Source organism: Pagrus pagrus (genome assembly GCF_965226575.1).
Source record: "Pagrus pagrus genome assembly, chromosome: 10".
Lineage (NCBI taxonomy): Eukaryota > Metazoa > Chordata > Actinopteri > Spariformes > Sparidae > Pagrus > Pagrus pagrus.
In genome coordinates, this window is record NC_140194.1 from 26,923,373 (window position 1) to 26,946,044 (window position 22,672).

The 22,672-nt window shown below is 44.6% G+C and overlaps 1 protein-coding gene across 4 annotated transcripts in view; it reads left to right on the forward strand.

Annotated features, from left to right (window-relative positions):
* Positions 1-22,672, forward strand: part of tspan9a (tetraspanin 9a) — a 191,807-nt gene that overhangs the window by 116,228 nt on the left and 52,907 nt on the right. For 3 of the 4 annotated variants that reach the window (XM_084364252.1, XM_084364253.1, XM_084364254.1), the window contains one exon: positions 2,082-2,161. In XM_084364252.1, the coding sequence (XP_084220378.1) occupies positions 2,099-2,161 (63 nt within the window). In that variant the 5' untranslated portion in view covers positions 2,082-2,098. Of the gene's footprint in view, positions 1-1,052; positions 2,162-22,672 lie in introns of those variants that run through there. The other variant, XM_084364251.1, reaches the window with a different exon arrangement.

Below are 22,672 nucleotides of genomic sequence, written 5' to 3' on the forward strand. Positions count from 1 at the left end.
CCATTCAGTTGAAACTCTCCCTCCATCTGTCCGGAGGCTGAGCCATCAGCGGCACTCAGCTGACAGGAGACCATTACGGCAGCACGACAATGCGCAGTCCTGCAGTAGACCTGTTTTAGCTTGAATGTTGATTCTCGGGCGCAATAAGGGCTCTCAGGACAGGAAGCACCCTCACGATCACTACCTTCACATGTAGCTGCTCCCCTATGCTATCTTGTCATCTTGGTGCGTGAGTCAGCAGGGCTATTCAGTGTTTGACCCCGGCTTTGCGTCGAGGAGCCTCCAGCATCTTAAAGCCACTATCCCCTTTCCGTGCTTCAGATGGTGCCATAATTCCTCAGCCATGGACGCTGCCAGTTAATTGGGTCCCCTTACATGGATGTGGGCAGTGCGGCGATGAATAACACGGAGCAACAGCGTTACCAAACTGCAGCTCAGTCCTGTCACCACCACCCACATCAGACGCAGTAATGTGTCGCTTGATGTTTGAAGCTCATTTTTCAGAAATATATAATAAATCTGCGTCAATCTGCTGTCAAAGTTGCTGTTGTATTTTTGGCAGTTGGAGAACGTACAAATTAAAACAGAGTGAGGAGCTAAACTTCGATGTGTGAGATAGTGAGGTGTCTGTGTCATCAGCAGATTGACACCGAAAGCTCCTCTCATGCTAAAGAACATGCCAGCAATTTGCACCTCACACACACACACACACACACACACACACCCAGCCCTGCTACTCCACACACAACCATTTACTCATCTATGACACTTCATTTTGTTTGTTTGTTTTCTTATTTGTTTGATATTCTTATATTAATCTCTGGCCTCTCAATCCCCCTGACAGCAAGGATGAAATTGCTGAACATGTATAGTCAAAGCAAACACAGTGATGGGCTTATTAAAGACACGGGGAGCAGCGAGGAGGAGCCTGGGTCTGGCTACAGCTGCTACATTGGCTGTGTGCTCAGCAGTGGGGAGGGGCTGACGTAGAGAGAGCGAGGGAGAGAGACAGAGAGAGAGCGAGGGAGAGAGTTGGGGGAGGAGGGCAGTGCTCGTGTTGGGAGATAGGGAATGCCCGTTAGTTGCGTCTGCCGATAATAGCACATCAGCCGGAGCGCTGCTATTGGGAGAGCAGAGCACAGGCAGTGCGGGGGACTGAGCCGCTGAGCGCAGAAGGGTACACTAGATAAGACAGGCACACTCAAGGAAGAGACAGAGAGAGGCAGAGTGAGGGAAGAGCGAGCGCATCAGAGCCGGTGAGAAGGAGCAGAGCAGTGGGCGCAGGAGAGGAGACAGATAGAGGAAAGGAGAAAAGTTACCAGGTCAGCAATAGAGCGTGGAAGTGGAGCAGCTGAGACTCACTGGGGTCCTTCTCCCTCTGGAACTGCCCGGCACAGCAATCAGCAGCACAGGAGGAGACTGATATTACAACAGGGGATAGAGGGAGTACTGTAACTTCTTCCTGGATAGACCAGGGTAATGCTCCTCACAGGACCCCTGTGCACAGCTACTTCAGGACTACCACGGCAAGACAGCAGCAGCAAGAATACACTTGAGCCTGGCAGAGGTGCCTGGACAGTCCAGCTCCACTCACTTCTACACTGAAGACTTTCTTACACAACTGTGTGCACCGAGGTGGATGTAATTGTGTTTCTGTGAGGCTTTTATCTTCTTTGTGCTTCAGAGTGAAGCAGTGGTGATTTGGAGGGTGAGTTGTCCTGTCCTGTCATCTCTGAGACTATGGTAGACTGTGCGTCAGGGAGCCCTTCATCAGCAGCTGCAGCCTTAGAGCATGGAGAAGTCCAGCAGTGAGGAGTCAGCCATTCACCGTAGCCCCTCAGTAGATAGCCGTGACTCTGATTTTGCACAAGCCTCCACGTCTGGCCGCCCGTTCGGCGGCCGCGGCTTCACTGCCGGCGCATTCTACGGCTCCACGGGGCCGCGCAAAAACGCACAGCAGGGGCAGGCTGGAGCGGCAGCTGACGCCAGCGCAGGAGACAAGACCAACAGCAAGTACAGCTCGCCCAAAAGCAGCAAATACGTGGTCTTTTACCTGGATCTATCCTTTGTGTTCCTTTTAGAATTCAAGAAGTGCAACATGGCAAGAGGCTGCCTCTGCTGCTTGAAGTATATGATGTTCATCTTCAATCTCATCTTCTGGGTAAGTGGCTCATCATTTTCCTCATGTTTTTCTCATCATGCTTGTTCACGCTGATCTAGTTGATGTGTGCAGATGTGGCTTAAAAGATGATGCTGACAGAGTCAATCTGGCTTCAGTTACTCTGTATTAATCTTTATCCATATGTGTGGTATTAAATGTGAAGTCTCAGTATGTGGTAAGTTTATTTTTTTGAATGCTAATCAGGAAACATTAAGGCACAGTGACGGTTGTCAGTGCAATCATGCGTTTCTAATTATTACATCAGGCTGTTTATTCCTGCTCCTCTCTCTTCATGTTGCTATTCCTGGATGTCATGACGGAGTCAGTGGCATTGCACCAGGTCTCCTTTTGTATGTGACTGTCGGTGGGGGGCGGGTTAGATTGTAGTGGTAAGGAGTGCATGGGTTCATTAGGGTTGTTCATTCAGGTTGGTGGTTGTATGATTTACAGTGAACATGGGGTTGAAAGCTGCTTTTGGCATGCAAGTGAAAGAGTATACGTCTCTGCGGCGCAGTCACATTGACGAGCAACGCAATGTGCACCAAGGGGACATGAGCCGAGATGGTCAGATGGTTTCAAGTAATTCTAGAGGAGATGATCTGATTTATGTGCTTCATTTTATTATTTGCTCTTTTAATGAGGTGTCTTTTCTCTTGGGGAAAAAATTATGGGTGAAGTTTGTAATTGCTGCAACAGGATATTTAACTTAATCTGCGTAATTGAAAATGATTGTAATTATCTTTGTCTGAGGTATTCACAGGAAGAAAGGATCCTAATGTAACGGGGCTCTCCGTGCCAAATTTCCTCAACAAATAGATTTCACCCAGACAAACCTGGCCAGCGTGTGGCAGGCTCTGCTGTGTACCCATGCATGGGCATTTGTTGTAAAAGTGGGCATCCCTTGAATGTTTACAGAATGGATTAAAGGGCTTATGGGTTATGAGGCCAAGTCTTTTGTGTGGATGCAGCGAAGCGTGAAGCGTAAAAACATCCCAACACTGGGGAATCTACCAACCCCAGCCCACCATGTCACTGGGTTGTGAGCCCTGCTAACTGGGGCAACAGAGTGGGTATTAGCCAGAGCCCAGCTGTGAACAGGCCAGCATTGAAAACACACACACGTACACATGCACCACACAAATGGAGATCCATCTATCCCATTGTCCGCTTCGTGTACTCGCACTGCTCGTGGCCAAGCTTAGACCCGGAGCTGTGGGGCTCTCTGCTGCTTCAGGGTGATAGCTCACTATCATCCTCATATCATTACCCGGTCCACAGAGGCGCGAGGGCGGGAGTGATTGGCACAGACATACAAATGGCTCAGGGGCTCTTCAGTGTGCCTCGCCTTCACGTAAATGTTTGTTTAAGGGAATGAAAAGGGTCAGGACAGCTTAGCTGATCTCAGATTCATTAATGCAGACATCGACTCACCCTAATGTGAGCGAGTCTCAGTTAGTACTCGGTGTCCTCATAGCCTCAGGCCTTGTTTGAATTAGGGATGGAGATTTTAAGCAACACATCTTCAGTGTGAGCAACATCTGCCCTCATACTGTTCTGTGGAGTAGAAAACCACATGTGCTAAAATATCATGCTACAATTATCCTGTCCAGCATAATTGTGATTCACAATTTTATCCCGATAGTTAACAAAATACCCTTTAAACTTTAAACTGGAATCACTTTAACTTTACGTTTTGTGAAGAAATAAATATTTTTCATTGCATCACATTTCAGATGCGTCATTTTTTAGTGAAAAAACAATCAATCGAAGAATCTTGAATGAGAAATCATAAGGTCTAGTTTTTGTGAGGGGTGCAATGTTCAATCCATACCCTTCAGCCATGGTGACAGGCTTGGGTAATTCAAAATAAATCAGGAAGCCCAGTATTGGACTGTACTGTACGTCAGCGAGCTAGGCACCTTTTTCAAGTCATTCATGTGAGTATTTTCACTATTATCTCGATTCATGACTATCATGATAATGAAAATGCACCACAATCAACTTATTGAGGGTTTTTTTTATCGTAATCCTTGATAAAATCCCATATCTTCCAATCAACTTCTTTGATTTTTGTAAATTCAATGCCAGCGTGGGGACAGGAGCAACAAAAGACTGGGAAAGTTGTGGAATGCTCCAAAAACACCTGTCTGAACATTCCACAGGTTCATTGGTCACAGGTGATGTTTCATGAGGGCTCAGTCTCAAGCAGGGACGGGTCGAGGTTCAACACTTTGTGAAACACATGATTGTATGAAGGATATTATTACATGGGATCAAGGACTGACTTCATTTACATTTTACACAGCGTCCAATCTTTTTCGGACTCTGGATTGTATGAAGTGCTACATTCTGCATTAACAGAGTGACCCTATCAGTTCCCTGTATGTCAGTTCCGGCCTGCTTGGCTCATTTAATAGATCAGAAGCTGCTTCAGTGCACTTTCACAGGTCAACCTTTGTCAGAGGTCACAGGGGCATTATTATCCGCTATCTTCTTGAGGGGCGGTCACTGGGGATTTGCGTGTAGGCGTTTACTTCCAGGGTTCTCTCCAGCTCAGTTTGTGCTTAACCCTTTTCAGTGGCAAAACCCCGCCGCTAATAACCGGCTGCTGCACACCACTAATAGGGAGGTGGAAAAGAGGCTTTGGATTTCAAGGCTGGTGGCCTCCGATTCATGTGGAGCCGAGCTTGTTGGACCCCATGGAAATACATTACAAACATCCCAAGAGTGAGCAGAAACTCTCCCTTTGCCTGAGATGTGAGGACTCGCTCTGTCATTATGTCTGTGGATGCATATGTGTATGTGTGTGCACGTGTGTGGGGGCAGAGTGACCTTAAGTGGCTGTGGACTTTCCCCAGCGCAGCAGATCCCCTGCTGTGCAATAATTGAATTTTTACTCTGGTAATGTTCACTTAATGAACACCCACCATGCATATTCCCTCTTAGTCCCGCAGGTTGATACTCTGATACTTGTTTTTTTCCCACCACTAGATCATCTTAATAACGGTTTAATCAGTGTCACGTGGGAGAAGAGTGGGGTGATGTGGAGGTTAGGATGTAGCATGTGGCTGCTGGCTACGTCCTCTAGCATGTGACAGCTTGAGGCTCACCGGAGGCTGGCTGGCTTTCTGGATTCTGGAGAAGGGGTGCGCACAGTTGAAGGTTTTCAGAGCCGGGAATGAGCACATTCTGGGATGTAGTAGTGAGGGAGGGTGAGCGGCATGGTGTATCTTGACACCCCTGGGACTGCGCTGCTCTACCTCTGACACTCCAGGAATCACAAGGTTACTGCAGCTGGTAGGGAGGTTTGCTTCTGAAGTTCTGACATCTCATCACAGGACCGGAGGGGGTACGGTGCGCTGCTGTAACCAGACACCAGGTACGGCGGGGGGCTCTTCTTTCTGACTGTGCACACATGCACGAGCACATTCGCTGTACGCACACAAAAACGCACAGCCATCCTTGGAAGCCTGCTCACCACCCACACGGCATCCGCTACACGGGGCTTACAGTGGTAACTTGAAGCACAAGGTAAACAGCGGCAGGCACTCCAGGCATCTCCATACATGCGCTCATCCTCAGGCCCCCCAGCAGTTGTTCATGACCATCTGGCTCCTCTTTCTTATGAGGGATTAGAAGAGTCTGAGCTGTAGGGGGAGTTTCGGGCAGATTAGAGCGGTATTGTGTGGTGCGGTTCGGATTGGGAGCATGGCTCCTTCGGACAGCCAGCAATCATTAAAGCAAATGCCCTTTGTGCTGTGACAATCTGCGGTTAAGTAGGGAGGGGGAACTGCTGTGCCCTCTCTTGGACACAGTGGCTGTTTGATCAGCCTGACGGGGTGATTGATCTTATGTCCTGGTGTCAAGGTTGTGAGGATATCAGTGTTGGTGTTGGTGCTGGGAGCAAGGATTTCAGCTTCTTACTCTGCAGCATGCCCTGTTAATCTCTTCCATTCATGATTCAATTTATTGTCCGCTGATGCACTCACTTCTCTCGTCCAGTGACAGTGAGCACCTCTGAGAGGTGAAAAGACTTTAAAATAGGCCCCGAAAACACAACACAAGGATGCCGAAACCACAAGCAACATCACACACAGTCTCATTTACTTTGTTGGAAGCTGTACAGCGGCTAAATGGGCCCTTCCCAGCTGAACCATTATAAAGCCATATCAAAAGCTAAAGCTCATTTGAGATTCATATTTGAAAGAAAAGTGTCAGCTCAGCACTCTTGTCCTACAAGTACAAGAGGGGTGGTAGTATCAAAGGCGCTCCTTTGTTAGAGGAGAGAAAACCAAATGTGTTTAGCATTCATGAATTCCTGTGCTTACTTAGGGGATTGCTGCAGGATTTATAAACCATTTGGTCCGAGGCAACAGAAGATTAGTTTCCCTATCGATTTAATCACTGAATCTGACATTTAAGGTTTCAAATGTACCCGTGCTCTCGCTCTGATGCTACAAAGACTACGGCTATGGACAGGCTCAGCGTGGTTTGTAAGAAGTGCATGTGAATGTCTGAATCTAGTTGAGTGGAATTCCTTCAAGCATTTCACACGAGCCGTCCGTTCCCCGGGGATCTTGATCTAAGGTGCTGAAGCAATTTGCCTGTTTTTTCATTCTCCGTGAAAAGTCCAGTCATATTTTATAGCTCAAGAGAGTGTGTATGGTAACAGACTTTTAAGGTTTTTTTTTTCTTCTTCTTCTTCTTCTTCTTCTTCTTCTTCTTCTTTTTATGTTTTTACACAAGAGGCACAGCCGAGCTCCATCAGTCACTGCCAGGTGAAACAAGGACTGGGGCACAGGAAAATAGATGAGGGTTGAGTGCGCTCTGCGAGATGATGAAACAAGCTGTATGTGCTGTGCTGTCACATGCATTTAATTCCATCGGTCTGCTGTGAAAAGCTGGCTCTTGAATTGGCTTTGAATGGAGCATCAGCCTCAGCCAGTCTGTCCAGCTTAATTTAACGCCTCCAACTATGACAGGATAGGCAGCGATCAATACAAGCACTGCCAGGATGTATCCATATCAGGCATTTATATACTGTATGATATGTTTAAATATCAAAGTATTTCAGCCAGACTGTGAGATGGCCTCTTAATGTTTACGTAGAGAACATCACTGTGTTTATGTGAATTGTAATGATTTGAAGTCTTGTAATTAGCATCCCCTATAGACCACTGGGCCTTGATTTCGATTGGCTAACCTGCTTGGTAAATATCTCCATATGCCTGCCTTTGTCCAGCAGATCGTCCGGGGGGATCACTCTAATTTACACGTCTCTCTCCGGCTGCTTCGATTTTCCCGGGCTGTGTTGTGTAGCGCCGCTGAGCTCATTAGCTCGTGTTGCAGATCAACTGGGATACTGAGCTGCTGTGTTTCACTCCAGGGGGTGGGGGTAATAGAGCAGGAGAACTGAAGGTGCATTTTTTCCGACTGGGCGCGGTAGGTAGATGGTGCTTTTTGCAAGGGAGTTAAGTCTCCCACCCCATCACTCATCGCTCTCTGAGCAGGGTGGCCTGCAGGCTTGATGAGTTCTTGTTTGGTTTTGCGAAAGGGTGATCATGATGCATGGGAAGCTGAAAACTGCAGTGCTTTACTTCAGTGAGAGGTGGAGATTAAAGGGGCACTATGTAGTTCAGGAGATGAAAGTCAAACTCAGAAATTTTATGTTTGCAAACTCAGAAACATTTGTTACATATATGAATAACAAGCTGTTCTCAGAGGAAAATAAGGTCCCAGAACACTGTTTGAAGCTAGAAAGGTGGCAGGGTCCGCCAAATATAAACAAATAAAAACAAAGACAGTTTGTTTATTCAGTTTGTTTAGTTTTGACATAAAAGTTGATGTTTGCTACAAAGTTGCCATAAATCAACAAAGCTGCAGGTGCTTCTTTAGCCCGGTCACGACTATGTCAGCTGCCTTGCGCTGATGTGTAGTGACAGCTGAGAACAGATGAAATAACGGTAGCTGCCAGGCACAAGAATTGCGCCACATAGATCACCTCCGTCTTGAATTCGTAGCGTTCATTCATTTGTTCCCTCGCTCACATTACACAAGTGTCTCTCTTTTTAGATTCTGCAGGTGCAGATGGAGCACAGTTGCCAGTATCTACTCGCACATCTGCAAGACTCATTGACAGATCTGACCACACATTCACAGTGGCCAGATTTGTTGCAATCATGGTGTTGGTTGTTAAAATACCCCATCAGCAATGACTGCACCTCACATCAACCGTAAGATTCATCGTCTTTTCTTGGCTCCGGCGTGCAAAAAATGCAGAGATCTTGTTTTTCTAAATATAGGCCAGAGGAGTTCAGAGCAGAGAGAATGGGAGAAGGATGCAAAAAAGATGAGTGTCATTAGTTCTGCATATATAAGCAGGAAGCTTTGTAATGACTATGTGCCACATTATGCACCGCAGGCAATAGGAAAGGCGCAATCGGTGTTGTGTGTGGTCAATGCAGTGTTTATATTGCTGAAGTAAAAAGCAAACAATATCCTCATAAGTCATGTATTTGGGTTATTGATCAAATAGTGGCCTATCAATTCTGTTTAGCATCTTTTGTGTGTCCAAACGAGGCACGCACAGATAGGCTTTTCTCTGCAGCAGAGCCCCAGATTTCATAATGAAATCCCCAAATTGACTGGCATTATCAAGCAAACCGAAAAATACAGTAGTCTGGTTTGGAAAATGAGTGTTATTATGTAGCTTTTCAGCTGCCTTTGAATTTTTCACTTGCAGTCGTGCGGTGACACTTTGTAGCGCCTGTGGATTTGTTGAGATCCAGTAAAGCTGCGAGTCACAACACAGACACACTGAGCTCTGTGATATGGTCAGTGCACGCTTTTGAAGTGCCGTTGCAGTCTCTGCCTGTGACAGATATCTCTGAATGTGCGCTCACTTAATACTGCTTTGTAAGCTTTTTTTTTTCCAGCTGCAGAAATATCCCACTTTATTTTAGTTTGTGGTCCCCGGAATGTTTTATTTAATCTTGGTGCAGCAAAACACGTTGGAGCGCGCAACGCCAAAGATGAAAAATGCATCAGTGCTACGTGTGTCCTTGTTCAACGGGGGTGACTACAAACTATCTATCCTCACACTCTCTTTTCACCCCGGGACAAGCAATCAATGCTTATCTGCACCTAAGCAGTGAATTAATGTGAAATGTTAGCTCGCTAGTCCAGCTACTCAGCATTTTTTCTGACACCTAAAGGCAAATTACAGTGAAATCAATGTTTCCCAGTCTGTCTCCACCTCCAGCTCTGCTGAGGAGGCTTAGAGAATATCATTTTCTTGATCTTCGGAGAGCAAACTAATTTCCTTTTATATTCCCCTGCTCATGTTTAATTAACAGTATATGAGATGTATCTATGAAATAACTGCAGATCCTTAAGCTGTGCACACATTTTGTTTTAAATAGTTGTTTTAGCAATGCACAGGTTGTAATTTCCTGGTGAAAGAGTCACGTGGAAAGGCTGTTTTTACTTACAATACTAGCTTCAGTTCAGTCTATCAGAAGATGAGCTTTGGTGTCCTGCGAGCAGCTCCCTAAGTTCTCCAGAGGTTATCAGCTGCAGGCTGAGGATGCATCAATGACTGACTCTAAGACCCATTTCCCTGGGGCCACTACCTTCAAATTGTTTCAATTGGTCCTGATTTGTTTCCCACCACGATCCCACTCACTCAAGCCCACGTAGCGTCGTTGGGAGCTGTTTCCACTCATCTACCTCCTAACCCTTTTTCCAAACATTTAGAGACCCAGGACACAGACACAAGGGCAGCACAAAACATCGAAGATATGAGCGGCAGATTGACTTTGAATCCGTGTATTTTACATGTGTCATCTTGAATTTGGGTCAGGGACTCGGGCATTCACTGCCTGAATGGTAATGAGCCCAGGACACGTCTCCAGCAGGGCTCCGGCACGCAATGAGGCACACACTCGACCACGTTGTTAGCCGTGACAAATGAGAGACAGATTTATGCCTTTAACGTTCGAGGATGTATTGATTTATTTGGCTGAACCTCTGGAGATTAGTGCCGCGTTCTAACTCAGCCAGAAAATGCAACATATTGTAGCTTTCTAGACGGGAGCGCATCAGCAGACACGCTGACTAGATGATCGCCTGACATGTTTTTATTGCTATTTTTTAATGGGGGCAATTTCCCATACTATATGCAATGTGCTGTACAATTCATACCATCAGCCCATGTATTAGACTGTTTGTTGTGATTTGAAATGGATGCCTACCTTGTTGTTTTCAGAGAGCTAAACCCAGATCTTCATCAGAGCAGGTTGGTGCGGTGCTCTCGTTATGTCTGATCCAATTTGAGCTTGACTCCTATTTGATGTGCATGAGGTGCGCGCACAACTGGCTCTGATATTCTCCCTGAAGAGGAAGATACAGTAACTAGTCAAGATCCCTCAGAGCTACAGTAGGAAGATAAGTGAGCGTCTGACAGACTGTGTAAACCTAGTAGGGATTATTGCCATTCTTCATTCCTGCAGATTCTTCCTTATCATAGCCACGCTTTAAAACCGTCCCCTTGACTTTGCCCAGGTCTTATCACACGACGAAGGCAAATGGTTCTGCTTGTTTATTTTACACACATTTACAATCACCAGTGTTATTGCCAGACATGAAAGAACATTTGCTCTGTGCATCTGTTCTGTTTTGGAAGATATCAGGGTTTTTAGTGTCCTCGAAGTCAGAAATCTGATACAGTCTGGTTGCCTGCAGCATTATATAAAAGGGAAGCATGTAAAACCAGCCTCGTTGCATCGCTTTGGTTTTCTATCTGGGGCAGAGAAGGATGTCTCAGATCTTGCTTTTAAGAGAGAATTTGACAGTTTTATTGCATGGGAGAGAGGCAAACGCTGTTGGTTGTCAGTAATTGCCCCTGAAATGACTGAATGTTCAGGTTGGGGGTGTTTGCTTCCGTGTTGTAAATCCCTGTGTCTCAAAATTTGAGTTGTTTAAATTTAACAACCCACAAAAAGTGCAACTATTTGCCTTGAGCCCACATGCATTAAAGGTAAACTGACAATTTTTCAAACAGATTTTTTACGATGTGAACAATGCTTACTAAGCTTTTCGCGCCATCTGATGGACGTCTGCTTGCCTACACAGTAGGGTTGTTGTTCATACCAGAGCAGGTATAAGACAGGAGACAAACCACTTACAGTGTTACAAATTGGACTTTAAACGCCAGAAATTGAGGTTGTATGACACATAGGGGCATTGCCAAGATGGCTGCTGAGTGGTGAGACTTGCCTAAAAAAACTTAATCTCACTCAAATTGGATACAAAGAGCACAGAAGTCACATCCACCCAACTCAGATCTAACTAATAGAGGTGGGAATCACAGAGTAACTCACGATACGATGCAATCCACAATGTGTTGCCCACGGTAACGATAGCATCACGATACAGCGATTCTGCAATAATCGGTAGATTGCAAGACAATCATCTGCTGATACATCATGATATCGTTCTGACTGAAGAATACAAAATACTTGACTAATGTTCTAATGTATTTATTCACTGCATTGTGGTGTCAGTTTCACAAAATTTGACACTAATTCGGATGAACAATGTACATTAAGTGCACAGACTCACACACAGTGACTGCAACATGTTCTCATGTGCCATCATTCCATTGTAGCACATGTTTTAATAAAAATATCAATATCTACGACAGCGTTTCAATAAATGCACCTCAGGCTGGAGCTTTTATTGGTCAGGTGCGGCACAGTGCATTCTGGTCGTTGTGGGTTTTCTACCTTTTTTAGCAAAAAGGAATACCACTGCCCTTTTGGTCTGTTTTCTCTTGTCATGTTGCACCAATTTAAAAAAAAATGTTTCCGTCTTTCTCCTGCAGAGACCTAAAACGACATTCTTTCCAGCATTAAAATCCTCCTAAAGCTTTATCTCTCATAAAGTCTAGCTCTTATTAAGTCTAATTCAGTTAATGAAATATGCTTCAAACGAATAAATGTGTATGAGCGCAATTCTATCCATTTGCGAGGGAATTCTTAATTAAAGATCATGTCCCCCTCACTCGCCATGTGTCGCTTGCAGTCCCTGTCAGTGGTGATTTTTTCTGCACAGATGTCTCCATTTCTCTTATTAAGCCACCCAGGCTTCAGTAATGGGTGACTTGGGATGGCAGCGGAATACAAAAGAGTGAGTCACAGTGGAGCTCAGTGTGGGCAGACCGGGGTTAGAAAAAGAAGTCTTATTTGAGAAGTTGATTATGGTGTTATCACCACCCTCAATGAATGATCTCATTCATCCATAGTGAGCCAGAGTAATTATAAGCGGACACCTTGTGCCTGATTGTGCACTCGTCAGAGCAGCGTGGTGAGACAAATCCCCATCACTGTGTTTGGTCCGGTGATAATTTCAGCAGCATGTTTGGGGTCAGCCCATTAATGCCCTTTCCATTTCATACCTATTTCGGCTATTTCAGGGTTGGCTTTCTGTCATGTTAGATCTCCATCAGGACAGAGTTTTGAGTGTGCTCACACTGGTTGCACGCTCTTTTCTTGAGCACAGTTCACAAGTAAAGTGGGACAGATGGGGCTGGCCAGATTTTTTCTCCCCAGTCCCCTTCTGAGAGGACAGCCTGGTGAGCCAAAATTGCTGTCCTTTTCCAGGGTGGGAAGAAACGAAGCATGAAGGCAGGCAGGGAGGGAGGGGAGGGGAGGGGAGGGACCTCTTCCCAAGAGCAAGAGAGGTGAACACATTGATGTTCGATGACAGCTCCCAGAGAAGTGAATCACTGTCACTCGCACATCCCTCCCTCTCCCTCCTCAACATCCACATCATGTCAGTTTGGTTTTACTCCTGGGGACAAACTTGAAAATCATTTGGTCTATTTCATTTTAGCAAAACAGCAAACTAGAGAATAGTGTGGAGTTACCGGCGTGTTTTCCCGACCTCTGCTTCAGTAAGGTGACGGGTCTGTTTGATAAATTGCCGCTTTTTGGCCCATAATTTGCTGCACTCCATTAACTATGTGTTTTCATCAGGTAAATGCTCATACTTGATTAAAGAGCATCTAAATCTTTCATGACGGAGAGAGCCGTTGGACTGGCCTTTGTGGATCATTTGCACCGCTGACTACGTGCAGCATCACAGTTGGCCATGATCAAATGCCATGTGTTGTACTTGGTCACTGCGGCATCTGTCGTCCGCACCAAACCTCTGCAGGGAGCCTACAACTGAGACCTGAACCCAGCTTTGATTAGCCAGTAAGCCGTCGGTTCTTTCATATGGCAAGCAGGGGGCAACTCCACTGGTTTCAAAAAGAAGTCTGATTGTATGTAAGCTTATGTAAAAATGACCCGACTTCTCTCTTGTTTTATAACCTCGGTAAAAAGTTTCCTAATAAGTTAATGCCCTCAATCATTAGTGTCAAGTCTTCATTACAGCATGATGTTCAATTTGTAAATTATAGTCCCATTTAGAGTGAAATAGACAATAAAGCAGGGTTCACTTTAGGGTGTTGCTTCCTTGTGATTGACAAGTCCCAACCATGGCATGCCCGCGGGTTCTCAGTCAGATCCAATCAGGGCATCCTACCCAGCTCCACTCTCTTGTCCAAATATGGTCACTTCTGAATTCAAAAACACAAAATGGAAATGGCTATGATTAACAAGACACAATAAATTACCTGCCTTACCAAGATCAACTTGGCATCTTCCTAACGTCGGTCAGATGAATGTGGCTAATCTCGAATCTTCTCTCCCTTGATCTGAACTTGACGGCAGTCCAGACAGTATAGAATTCAGAACAGAACCTTGTTCAGGCAAAATCACAGTGCTCTTTAAGAGTTGTAGAAAAAAGTTTATATCTACTGTCAAAACAAGTTCCTGAAGTTTCCACAATGTAATGGCCTTCATCTGGGACCTTTAAGAAGCTCCCCTTCACCAGTTTTCACTTTATTTCATCTGTAACTGATTAACTGACAAGTTACATTTGAAATAATCCAACCCCAGGCCAAGGCTTTGCACAAAAGCTTCAGACAGTGTTGGACAAAGAAGGCTGCTAAATGTCAGCGGTGACAGGATTTTCAGCTTCTGTGTGGTCACTCTTTAACAACTCATATATCTGCAGCAAAGCTATCTGCACATGGATTCAGGTAGACGGTAGACAAAGTTGAAATATATGTTTGCCGTCCTCTGTGACAATTTACAACCCAATGTCACATAAGATCTACAACCAGAAGCTAATAATTTTGTTTTCCTGTCCAACCATGTTGGGAATGAGTGAATGACCTCCTGTTTTCAAGGGAATTTAAACTTGAGAAGGAATTTATTGTTTTTATTTCGAAGTTTACAATAGAATACTAAGAGAAAGCTGCATTTTATAGCTACATACATTACAGGAATGATTACATAACTAATAGACAAAATAATTTCATTTAATATATTTTATTTCACATTCCACTTTTTATTCAATTCGACATCACCATAGCAACATACCGTCATGAATGTTTAGTTTTGTTGTCCCACCATCCCATCCAAATGTTTGTTTGTTTGCCCCGTGCGGGCCAGAAGGTGTTGCTTGAATCCATGTGAATGCAGCATTAATTAGCATCAGAGCAATACCCAATTGCCATTTTATACAGCTACAGTTATATTTCCATAACCAGCTTTTAAAACACACAGAGATAAATAAATAAGTATTTGATGAACAGATGAAAAGTGAGCACAGGTGTATCTGGAGAGAAGCAGTCAGACAGAAGAATTAAACTCTCGCTAAACAAGTAAGTTGCTGTTTCCCTCTGACAGCTTTGAACTCCCCAGCCTGATTAGCTGTGCTAAGAACATGCCGCAGTGTTTAGGTTCATTTTCTGCATTGTTCGTCTATAACGCATGTGATTTAAATTCCGTAATGCCGTGCTGGGCTTCATTATTCATTTGTTTTATGTCAGAGTGTGGCTGTGTATAGATTATTCATGTATACAGCCAGCCAGAGTGGGCCTCTAAATATTTTGCATTATATTCAGTGACCATATACATACAGTGCTGTATCTGTATTCTAATGTATGGCTGTGCAGGATGTAGCAGACCATCATTTAATGTCAGGAGAGGACTACTCATGCTATAAAGACAAGGAGTGCGTTAACCCTCATCTAACATGTGAAGGCTTCTATGTTTTTTTGCCAGCCTCCGTCGATATTATTGAGAGCCCAGTAATTGGCACATAAAAGCACGTCTCTGTTTGCTTTAGTAGGAGAGTGTTCTTCCGTCTTCAAAAGCCCCTCCCCTCCCACTGTGGTTCATTTTTCATCGCAGTGCTTACCTTGCAAAAGAGATGTGAGGGGGAAAAAATACTGTCCTGCAGCATGTTCTCAGTCTGTCTTCATTCCTTCCATAGTCTGTTAGAAAGATGAAGGACTTCCTCTGTAGTCTGACATTTTTTATCCAGAATTGGCTGGCACGACAGGGTCCATGAAGATATGGATCACACCTGCGATAGGTGCAAACTACGGCTAACCAATTATAACATTTAGGACAAATACATCAACCTGATCATTTCTCTGAAGGCATCTTTTTAATTTTAAAGATGGAAACATGCAAAGATGTATTGTGGATGAGTCACAAGAGGGCCCCAGCTGTGATTATACTGACGAATCTTCCTCAATAGCAATCACATTTCACGCTGTCCTAAATGAGAATGGCTTTATTAGCCTGGTTTAGCTACAGATCCAGTATCGTCAGAACGTGCTGTGGCAGAGGAATCTGGCTGTTCTTCATATTAACTGTGGTGGGCGGTCAGCTTTATCGCCCATAGCGTTCCTTTGTGATGATCAGCAGTTTCTATTTTCACTGGTGAGACGAGAATAACTTCATTCAAAGACACATTTATTTGCAGAGGATGTGCTCCGGTAAGGACGAAAAAACAAAACATCAATATGCTTTGAAGCAGTTTCACTCTGCATCAGTGCTGGTTACAGGAAGACGGAGAGAGTGCAGCGGCAGGCATCCAGATCTTCATTATATCGGAGTCCATCTCCGATGCAGGCTGTTGTGTCCGCAGAGATTCACAGCGCTTGTTGTGTTAGTGAGGACGGTGAGTGTGGAGGCATTGCATGAGAGTATGAGTGCAGAGCTGCCTGCAGTTTGCTGTCAACATTTTTGTGTGTCTGCATAATGCATCCACTTGACTTCCAGTGTACTAAGAAGGCAGTCAAGGTCAGGAAAGAGTAGCCCATGTATATTCATACACACAGCTTTGGATTCATGTACATTTAAATGCTGCATTTGCTGTTTTGCACCTCCGAACATGGAGAGCTCATGGTTTACGGCTTTGCTTTGGTACTGTCAGTCACTGACAGATCTCCCCTACTAGCCTAGCTGACTGCATCCAACCAATTATTGTAGTCAGTGTGATAATACACCAATCAGCCATAACAATAAAACCACTGACAGGTGAAGTGAATAACAGTGATCATCTCATTACAATAAAATGTTCCTCCAGAGAAATTGTGGGTCCTGGCATTCATGTGGATGCCTCTTGACACGTACCACCCACCCAAACACCATTGTAGATCCAAGTACCCTGTCATCATGGCACCAAGCACTCCCTGATGGCAGTGGCATCTTCTGCATGGTAATGCTCCCTGCCACCGTGGAAACTGCTCAGGAATGGCCTAAGGAAAGTGACAAAGAGTGTCAACCTGGCCTCCAAACTCCCCAGATCCCAATCTGAGCGAGCATTCGTAAGACGTCCAATCCATGGAGACCCCACCGTGGGTCAGACTTGGCTCTGGCCCATGAAGGCATGGACACAGGACCTCTGGGGTTGCCCTGTGGTTTCTGGCACCAGGGCATTGGAGTTCTGCAGGCTGCGAGGTAGGGCCACCCTGGGTCGGACTTGCTTAACAGGATTGGGAGCTGGGCAATTTGGAGGCGCCTTCAGCTCCTTGTCACATTCCTCGGGGTAATTCCTGAGCAGTTTTTATGGTGTGGCAGGGTGCATAGTCCTGCTGGGGCACCACCAACATCATCGGGGAGCACCATTGCCATGGGGGGTGTACAGTACTTTGGGATGAATGCCAGGACCCAGGTTTCCCAGAAGAGCATTGCATTGTAAGGAGATGATCAATGTTATTCAACTCATCTGTCAGTGGTTTTAATGTTATGTCTGATCGGTGTATATCTGAGTTTGGTTTCATGATCTCCCATTGTTCTTTTTAGTGAGGCACATCATACAAAAGTGACCTTGAGTGAGGATGGGAGGAAGGTGAAAAAGTAGGTTGCTTGTTTCACAGTGCAGTGCATTTTTCTTTTACAATTTAGACCTTTGTCACCTCACTGGTAAAGTGGCCAGTTCTTTATAGGCTAAGAGACATAACATCAATGTTTTAATCAGAAGTGTAACACCACCTATGATACTGCATTTTTAACGACATGGCATCATGCCGCCAACTTTAAAGCAAATGCATCCTTTGCTCTTTTCTTTCTTAGCAGTTGTTACTAATTCATCTCCTGTCGTCCTCCAGTTAGCCTAAGTTGGCATCTGGCTAATCTTTTGGGGAGAGCGCCAAGTGCTGTGTGATTAAAGCTGACAAAGGACTATGGGGGCTCTACAAGCGAATTAGTGTCACTTTGTTTAGAAAAATCAGGTCATTTATGGTAAGCTACCAACAGACAAAGTAATGTGAGGCAAAGTAAGACGAGGTGAAGAAAGTCGGGGTGAATAGAGTTACGTAATTGTGGGATTTGAAAGCAAATGGGACACTTGATGATCTAAAATGCGTAATCTCAGCAAGGCATTTAATCAGAGATCAATGGTGAACTTTGTTACTTTTATCGATCAGACAGCCCTCATCTTATTTTGTCCCCTTATCTTGTTGATTACCAAGGAGGTCTCCCAGTTTCCTGCAGACTACTTGCTACACAATAGAGGTCCTGGGTTGTGGCATCAATCACATTCCCCTGAGCCAGCTTTTTCCATGTCATAAACGCTAACATATTATACTGCAGATACCCAATCACATGCGGGTTGTGCAGTGCACACAGGGGGTAAGTCAAGCAGCTCAAAAGGAACAAATGGCCCCCATCAGCAGCTGTACTAATAATACCCTCCGCTCCTCATGTTCTCTGATATAATCTCATAGAAATGGAAAGAAACCAGAGTCTGAACTGATACATGCATACACTGATTCAGGCTTCTTTTTTTATACATATACTGTACATGTAATGGGGAAGTAAACATTTCAACATGTACACATGAGGCACAAATATTGCCACAGAAGCAGCTAGTATAATCAGCAGGCCTCAGTCTGAAATGGCTTCTGGATACAGCGATAAGTCCTGATGGCACGGATCAGCTTTAGCTCTATCTTCTGCCTCATTTGTTCCTGTCTAAACTAGATAGGCCTGCTATCTGCTGGCAGCTGTCCTGCGGTGACACAGTGACAAAACGACGGGGCTTCTCAGATGCATCACCTGTGTGGTGTGCCTGCAGTGCAGCAGACTTGTCACTCCACCATTATCCAGCCCAAACTCCCAGGTTTGAGGACAAAGCAAACGGGTGACGGACATGCTAGAAGCATGTCAAGACTGCAGGGGGCCACGGAGCGGATTACCTGAGGCGGCACCTCTGATGTTGTTCCCGTAGTTGGACAGGTGGACAGGCAGATAGTGTTCCTCTTGAAAATGCCACTGTCACTTTGAGACGTGCGTAAGATGGAGCAGAATGTTTATCACTGCTGCCTTTCAGCGAGGAGTGCTCTCTAAATGCTCATTGTATCTGGATCCATCTGTGGGTAGCCTACTTGAGAGACGCCCTGCACAGCACTTGTTTAAATGCGTGCGTAATCTAGAGACATTCCCCGGTAAACAAGCCCACTCTGAGGAGGGTTATTTGCATGCTAAAGCAGAAGAAAGGGAGGAGCAAGGAGGGAGGAGCGAGTTACCTGTTGCAACAGTGGCTGGTGAAATGTCTATGATGTGCTTTGATTTATGAGGGAAAGCAGGTTGGCTTAATCTCCCCACGCTCCTCCTGAGGTTTGAGTGTTTTTCTTCGACTTTCAAAGGGCTTTTTACTGTTTCCTTTCTTTTACATTGGCAGGGTGTTGTTAGTGCAACAAAGCCCAGATGAAGTCTGAGCAACTGAAGAGTACGATTAAGACAAACTGTGCACCTTTACTGTGTCTGAACTTTCCAATGACTTCACACCACTTTAATACAGTTTCACTCTGCCACTCCCCATCCTCATTTTTCAAACAATTATGCAAAGTTTTGCATTTTGCACGAACTCTCATTCTTATCATCCAGAAAAAATGAACTCTACGGGCTAAGACTCAGTCTTCTAAAATGTCATGTTATCATGAGAACATCTGTACTAAACGCCACCTTTACACTTTTCTTGTAAAGGTTAACCTTTGCTGCAGATTTTAAAGCTCTTAAAAGCTCTGTCACTGTGGCACAAAGTAGACGCTTTCTTAATCTGCAGGTTGGTGGTTGAGTATTAATAGCTTGAGAGAGCAAACTGATATAATTTCTGTGCGCCCTGCGTGCAGCGGCCCAGGTTCTCAGCTCCAGTGAACGCACGCTGTTGCAGGACCACGCTCAGCAATAGTGGCAAATCTTCTGATATTATCCACAGCTCTGCACACTCTTCTCACCGCAGGCTGCCATTACACTGGAAATGAAGAGTGAGAGAGGTCATGGCAGTCAAATAAACAATTTTAAGGTGGAGAATTTCATTATGTGTAGACTGAAGAGAATGGTTTGCTGAAAGATTTGTTTCCTCAATTAACGGCCGCCCGCGGCTTCAGATGGGATCTTTCTGTTTCCCGGCTGCAGTGATTAGCAAGAAGGAGAACATTCTTCACTAACAGGGAACCTCTGCATTGTTCTTGGACTTTTAACTATGTTTTCTCTTCTTAGTAGGCCCGCCGCTCCCAAAACGAGGATTAAGCGAAACAACATGTTTGTTGATGCAGTGGCTTGTGCTGAGTTTGTCTCGCTTCCTCTTGTTGTTAGCTCTGCAGCCCCTGGATCAACTCTTCCTCGTCATCACGGTTCTTCCTCGGTGCATGTTTGTTTGCAGTGCGATTGCTTTGTTGTATGTCTTTTAACAATGTTCTGTGGGCAGGGGATCAGACTGTACTGTGGAAGTTTTCATATCTGCTCGACTCTCAAAAGGTGTGAACATTTCAGGACCAAGCTACACTCTAATGAGGAGACAAACACTCTTACAGTATACTGTATATGCACGATGACACTCGACACACTCAAGTGTTGCAGAGCCTACAGCCTTACTGAACGCAAAAATAGCTCTTACACTGTAGAAACTCAATATTCACATAGCCGCAGTGTCTTTAAGAGACATGTTTGAACTAAGAGCTTCAATCTAAATGCAAATGTTATCCATGCATTTCATGTCAACTGTATATTTTCTTAGCTCCCTCAAAAATCATCTCATGAATCACTAAATTAGAATGACATAAATAATCAAGAAAACAGAGTAGAGATTATTGCATTCAAACATGAGAGGCTACATATTTAAATCAGCAGTCGGACTAATTGTGAAAATCCTGTTTCCTTTTTGAATGGCAACGTCTGCCTGTTAGTCATTGCGGCACTTTGGTCCGGTTTGACCTATCACAACACTTTGGGATGCATTGGTCTGAAATTTGGTGGACCCATTCATTTCCCCCTCAGGGTCACTTGTAATTACTTTGGTGATCCTCTGATTTTTCATCTCAAGCGACCATCAGGTCAAAGTTGAGTTGTCATTTATGGCCAAATACCTGCTAACTAATGACATTCCCATCAGCCTCAGCTGTACTTTCTGTTTACCGCTAATTAGCAAATGTTAGCATGCTAGCACACTAAACTAAAACGGTGGACGGTGAGCATTATACCTGCTAACCATCACACGCACCAGCATCCAGCGTGGCTGTAGACTCTTAGTCTTTAACAAAAGAAAATTAAAATAGTGACGAATGTGACAATAGAATAATAATAAAATAATAATTACACAATTTTTCAAGCATAAAATACAAACATTCTCTGGTTCCAGCTTTTATGCTGAACAAAACTAGAATGGCAGTCAGTAGGGTGCATAACTCTGCCAAAGCCCAACAGCCCCCTTTTGGACTCACTCATAGATACCAGCCACTTAAGTACGGCAGATTTTTTAATCAGGATCCATGCACTATTCCCCGAGAGATTAATGAACATGAACAGATACCCATCCTCATCCAAGTTTCAAAGACATTGACAAAAACATAACCTCCTTGGCAGAGGTAATTAAACAGTAGATCTGTAATGCAATCCATTATTAAAAAGCATCATTATGCAGCACATCAAATCAAAACTTTACATTGTAGATTTATGTACAAGCAGCGGATTGTGTCACCCTTCTGCTTTTGATTGGAGACGGAGCCAAAAAATGTCAGATGTTGTTTACCCAGGCCACATGAAGCCTGGGTTTACTCTGTGTCTGAATAGAATATATGATGTCGCCAGAGCTGATAACTTCTGTAGCCGAAAAGCCTGCACTGGATGATGAGCTGTCCCTGTGTGGAGGGAGGACTAGACTGGAGAAGAGACAGGTGTTTACAATATAAATGTGGAGGGGAAGCAAAAGAGCTACGTGAGCAGCCATTGGGAAATTGTGTTTACAGCGGCCTCTCTCTCGGTCAGATGTATTACCAGCCATCCGTCTGCTTTGTATATCTCTGTATTCCTCTCTGATGTGCACCACATTATTGGTTAAACACCGCTGACCTCACTGTGATGGAGTATAGAGAACCTGGACTGTATTAGCATCTGCTTGAAAATCGACAAACATCAGCATTGTATTTGCTACAATTATTATTATCATTACCTCATTGTGACTCTTTCTACCCCAGATTGGAACTGAGTGATTGCACTTAATGGAGAAAAACAAATTAATTTGGAAAACCGTCATCCACAGGCCAAATGTCGTTCAAAAAACACGTGTTCCTCTTTGATGTGGATTTATACCTCTTATTCAACAGACACACCCTCGTGTGTTTTCCCATGAGACCAGTCCTCAGCTGGATGAGAGGGATAGAGAAGATTCAGCCTGGATCAGTTAAAAACTCTTTAAACATCTATTTGTTCTTTGCATATCTCATTTTCTCATTTGGTGGCTTATTTTTTTAACGTTCAGAGAATATTTAGTCCTCTAACCAGATTGTCAACCAGCTTTGTTGGGACTGCTGTTTAATAATCAACCTCTAAAGACTGTCCCTGTCTAGGATTTCATGTGCCCCTGACATTTGCTAACAGAGACACAGAGTCTGGGTCACGTCACCAACCCAAACTCTTTCTCTCTGACTCAGTCATCCTGTGGTTTTAGCTAACATGCCCTACCCCCCGCTGCACAGCATATGCTCTTATCACACAGCATAGCCCTCCAAGTCAGTCAGTGACTCAAACAGAGTAACAAAAAGAGTCATACATGCAGACAGTAGGAGATTTGAGAGGGCGGGGGGGTACCATCCCTAGTAGC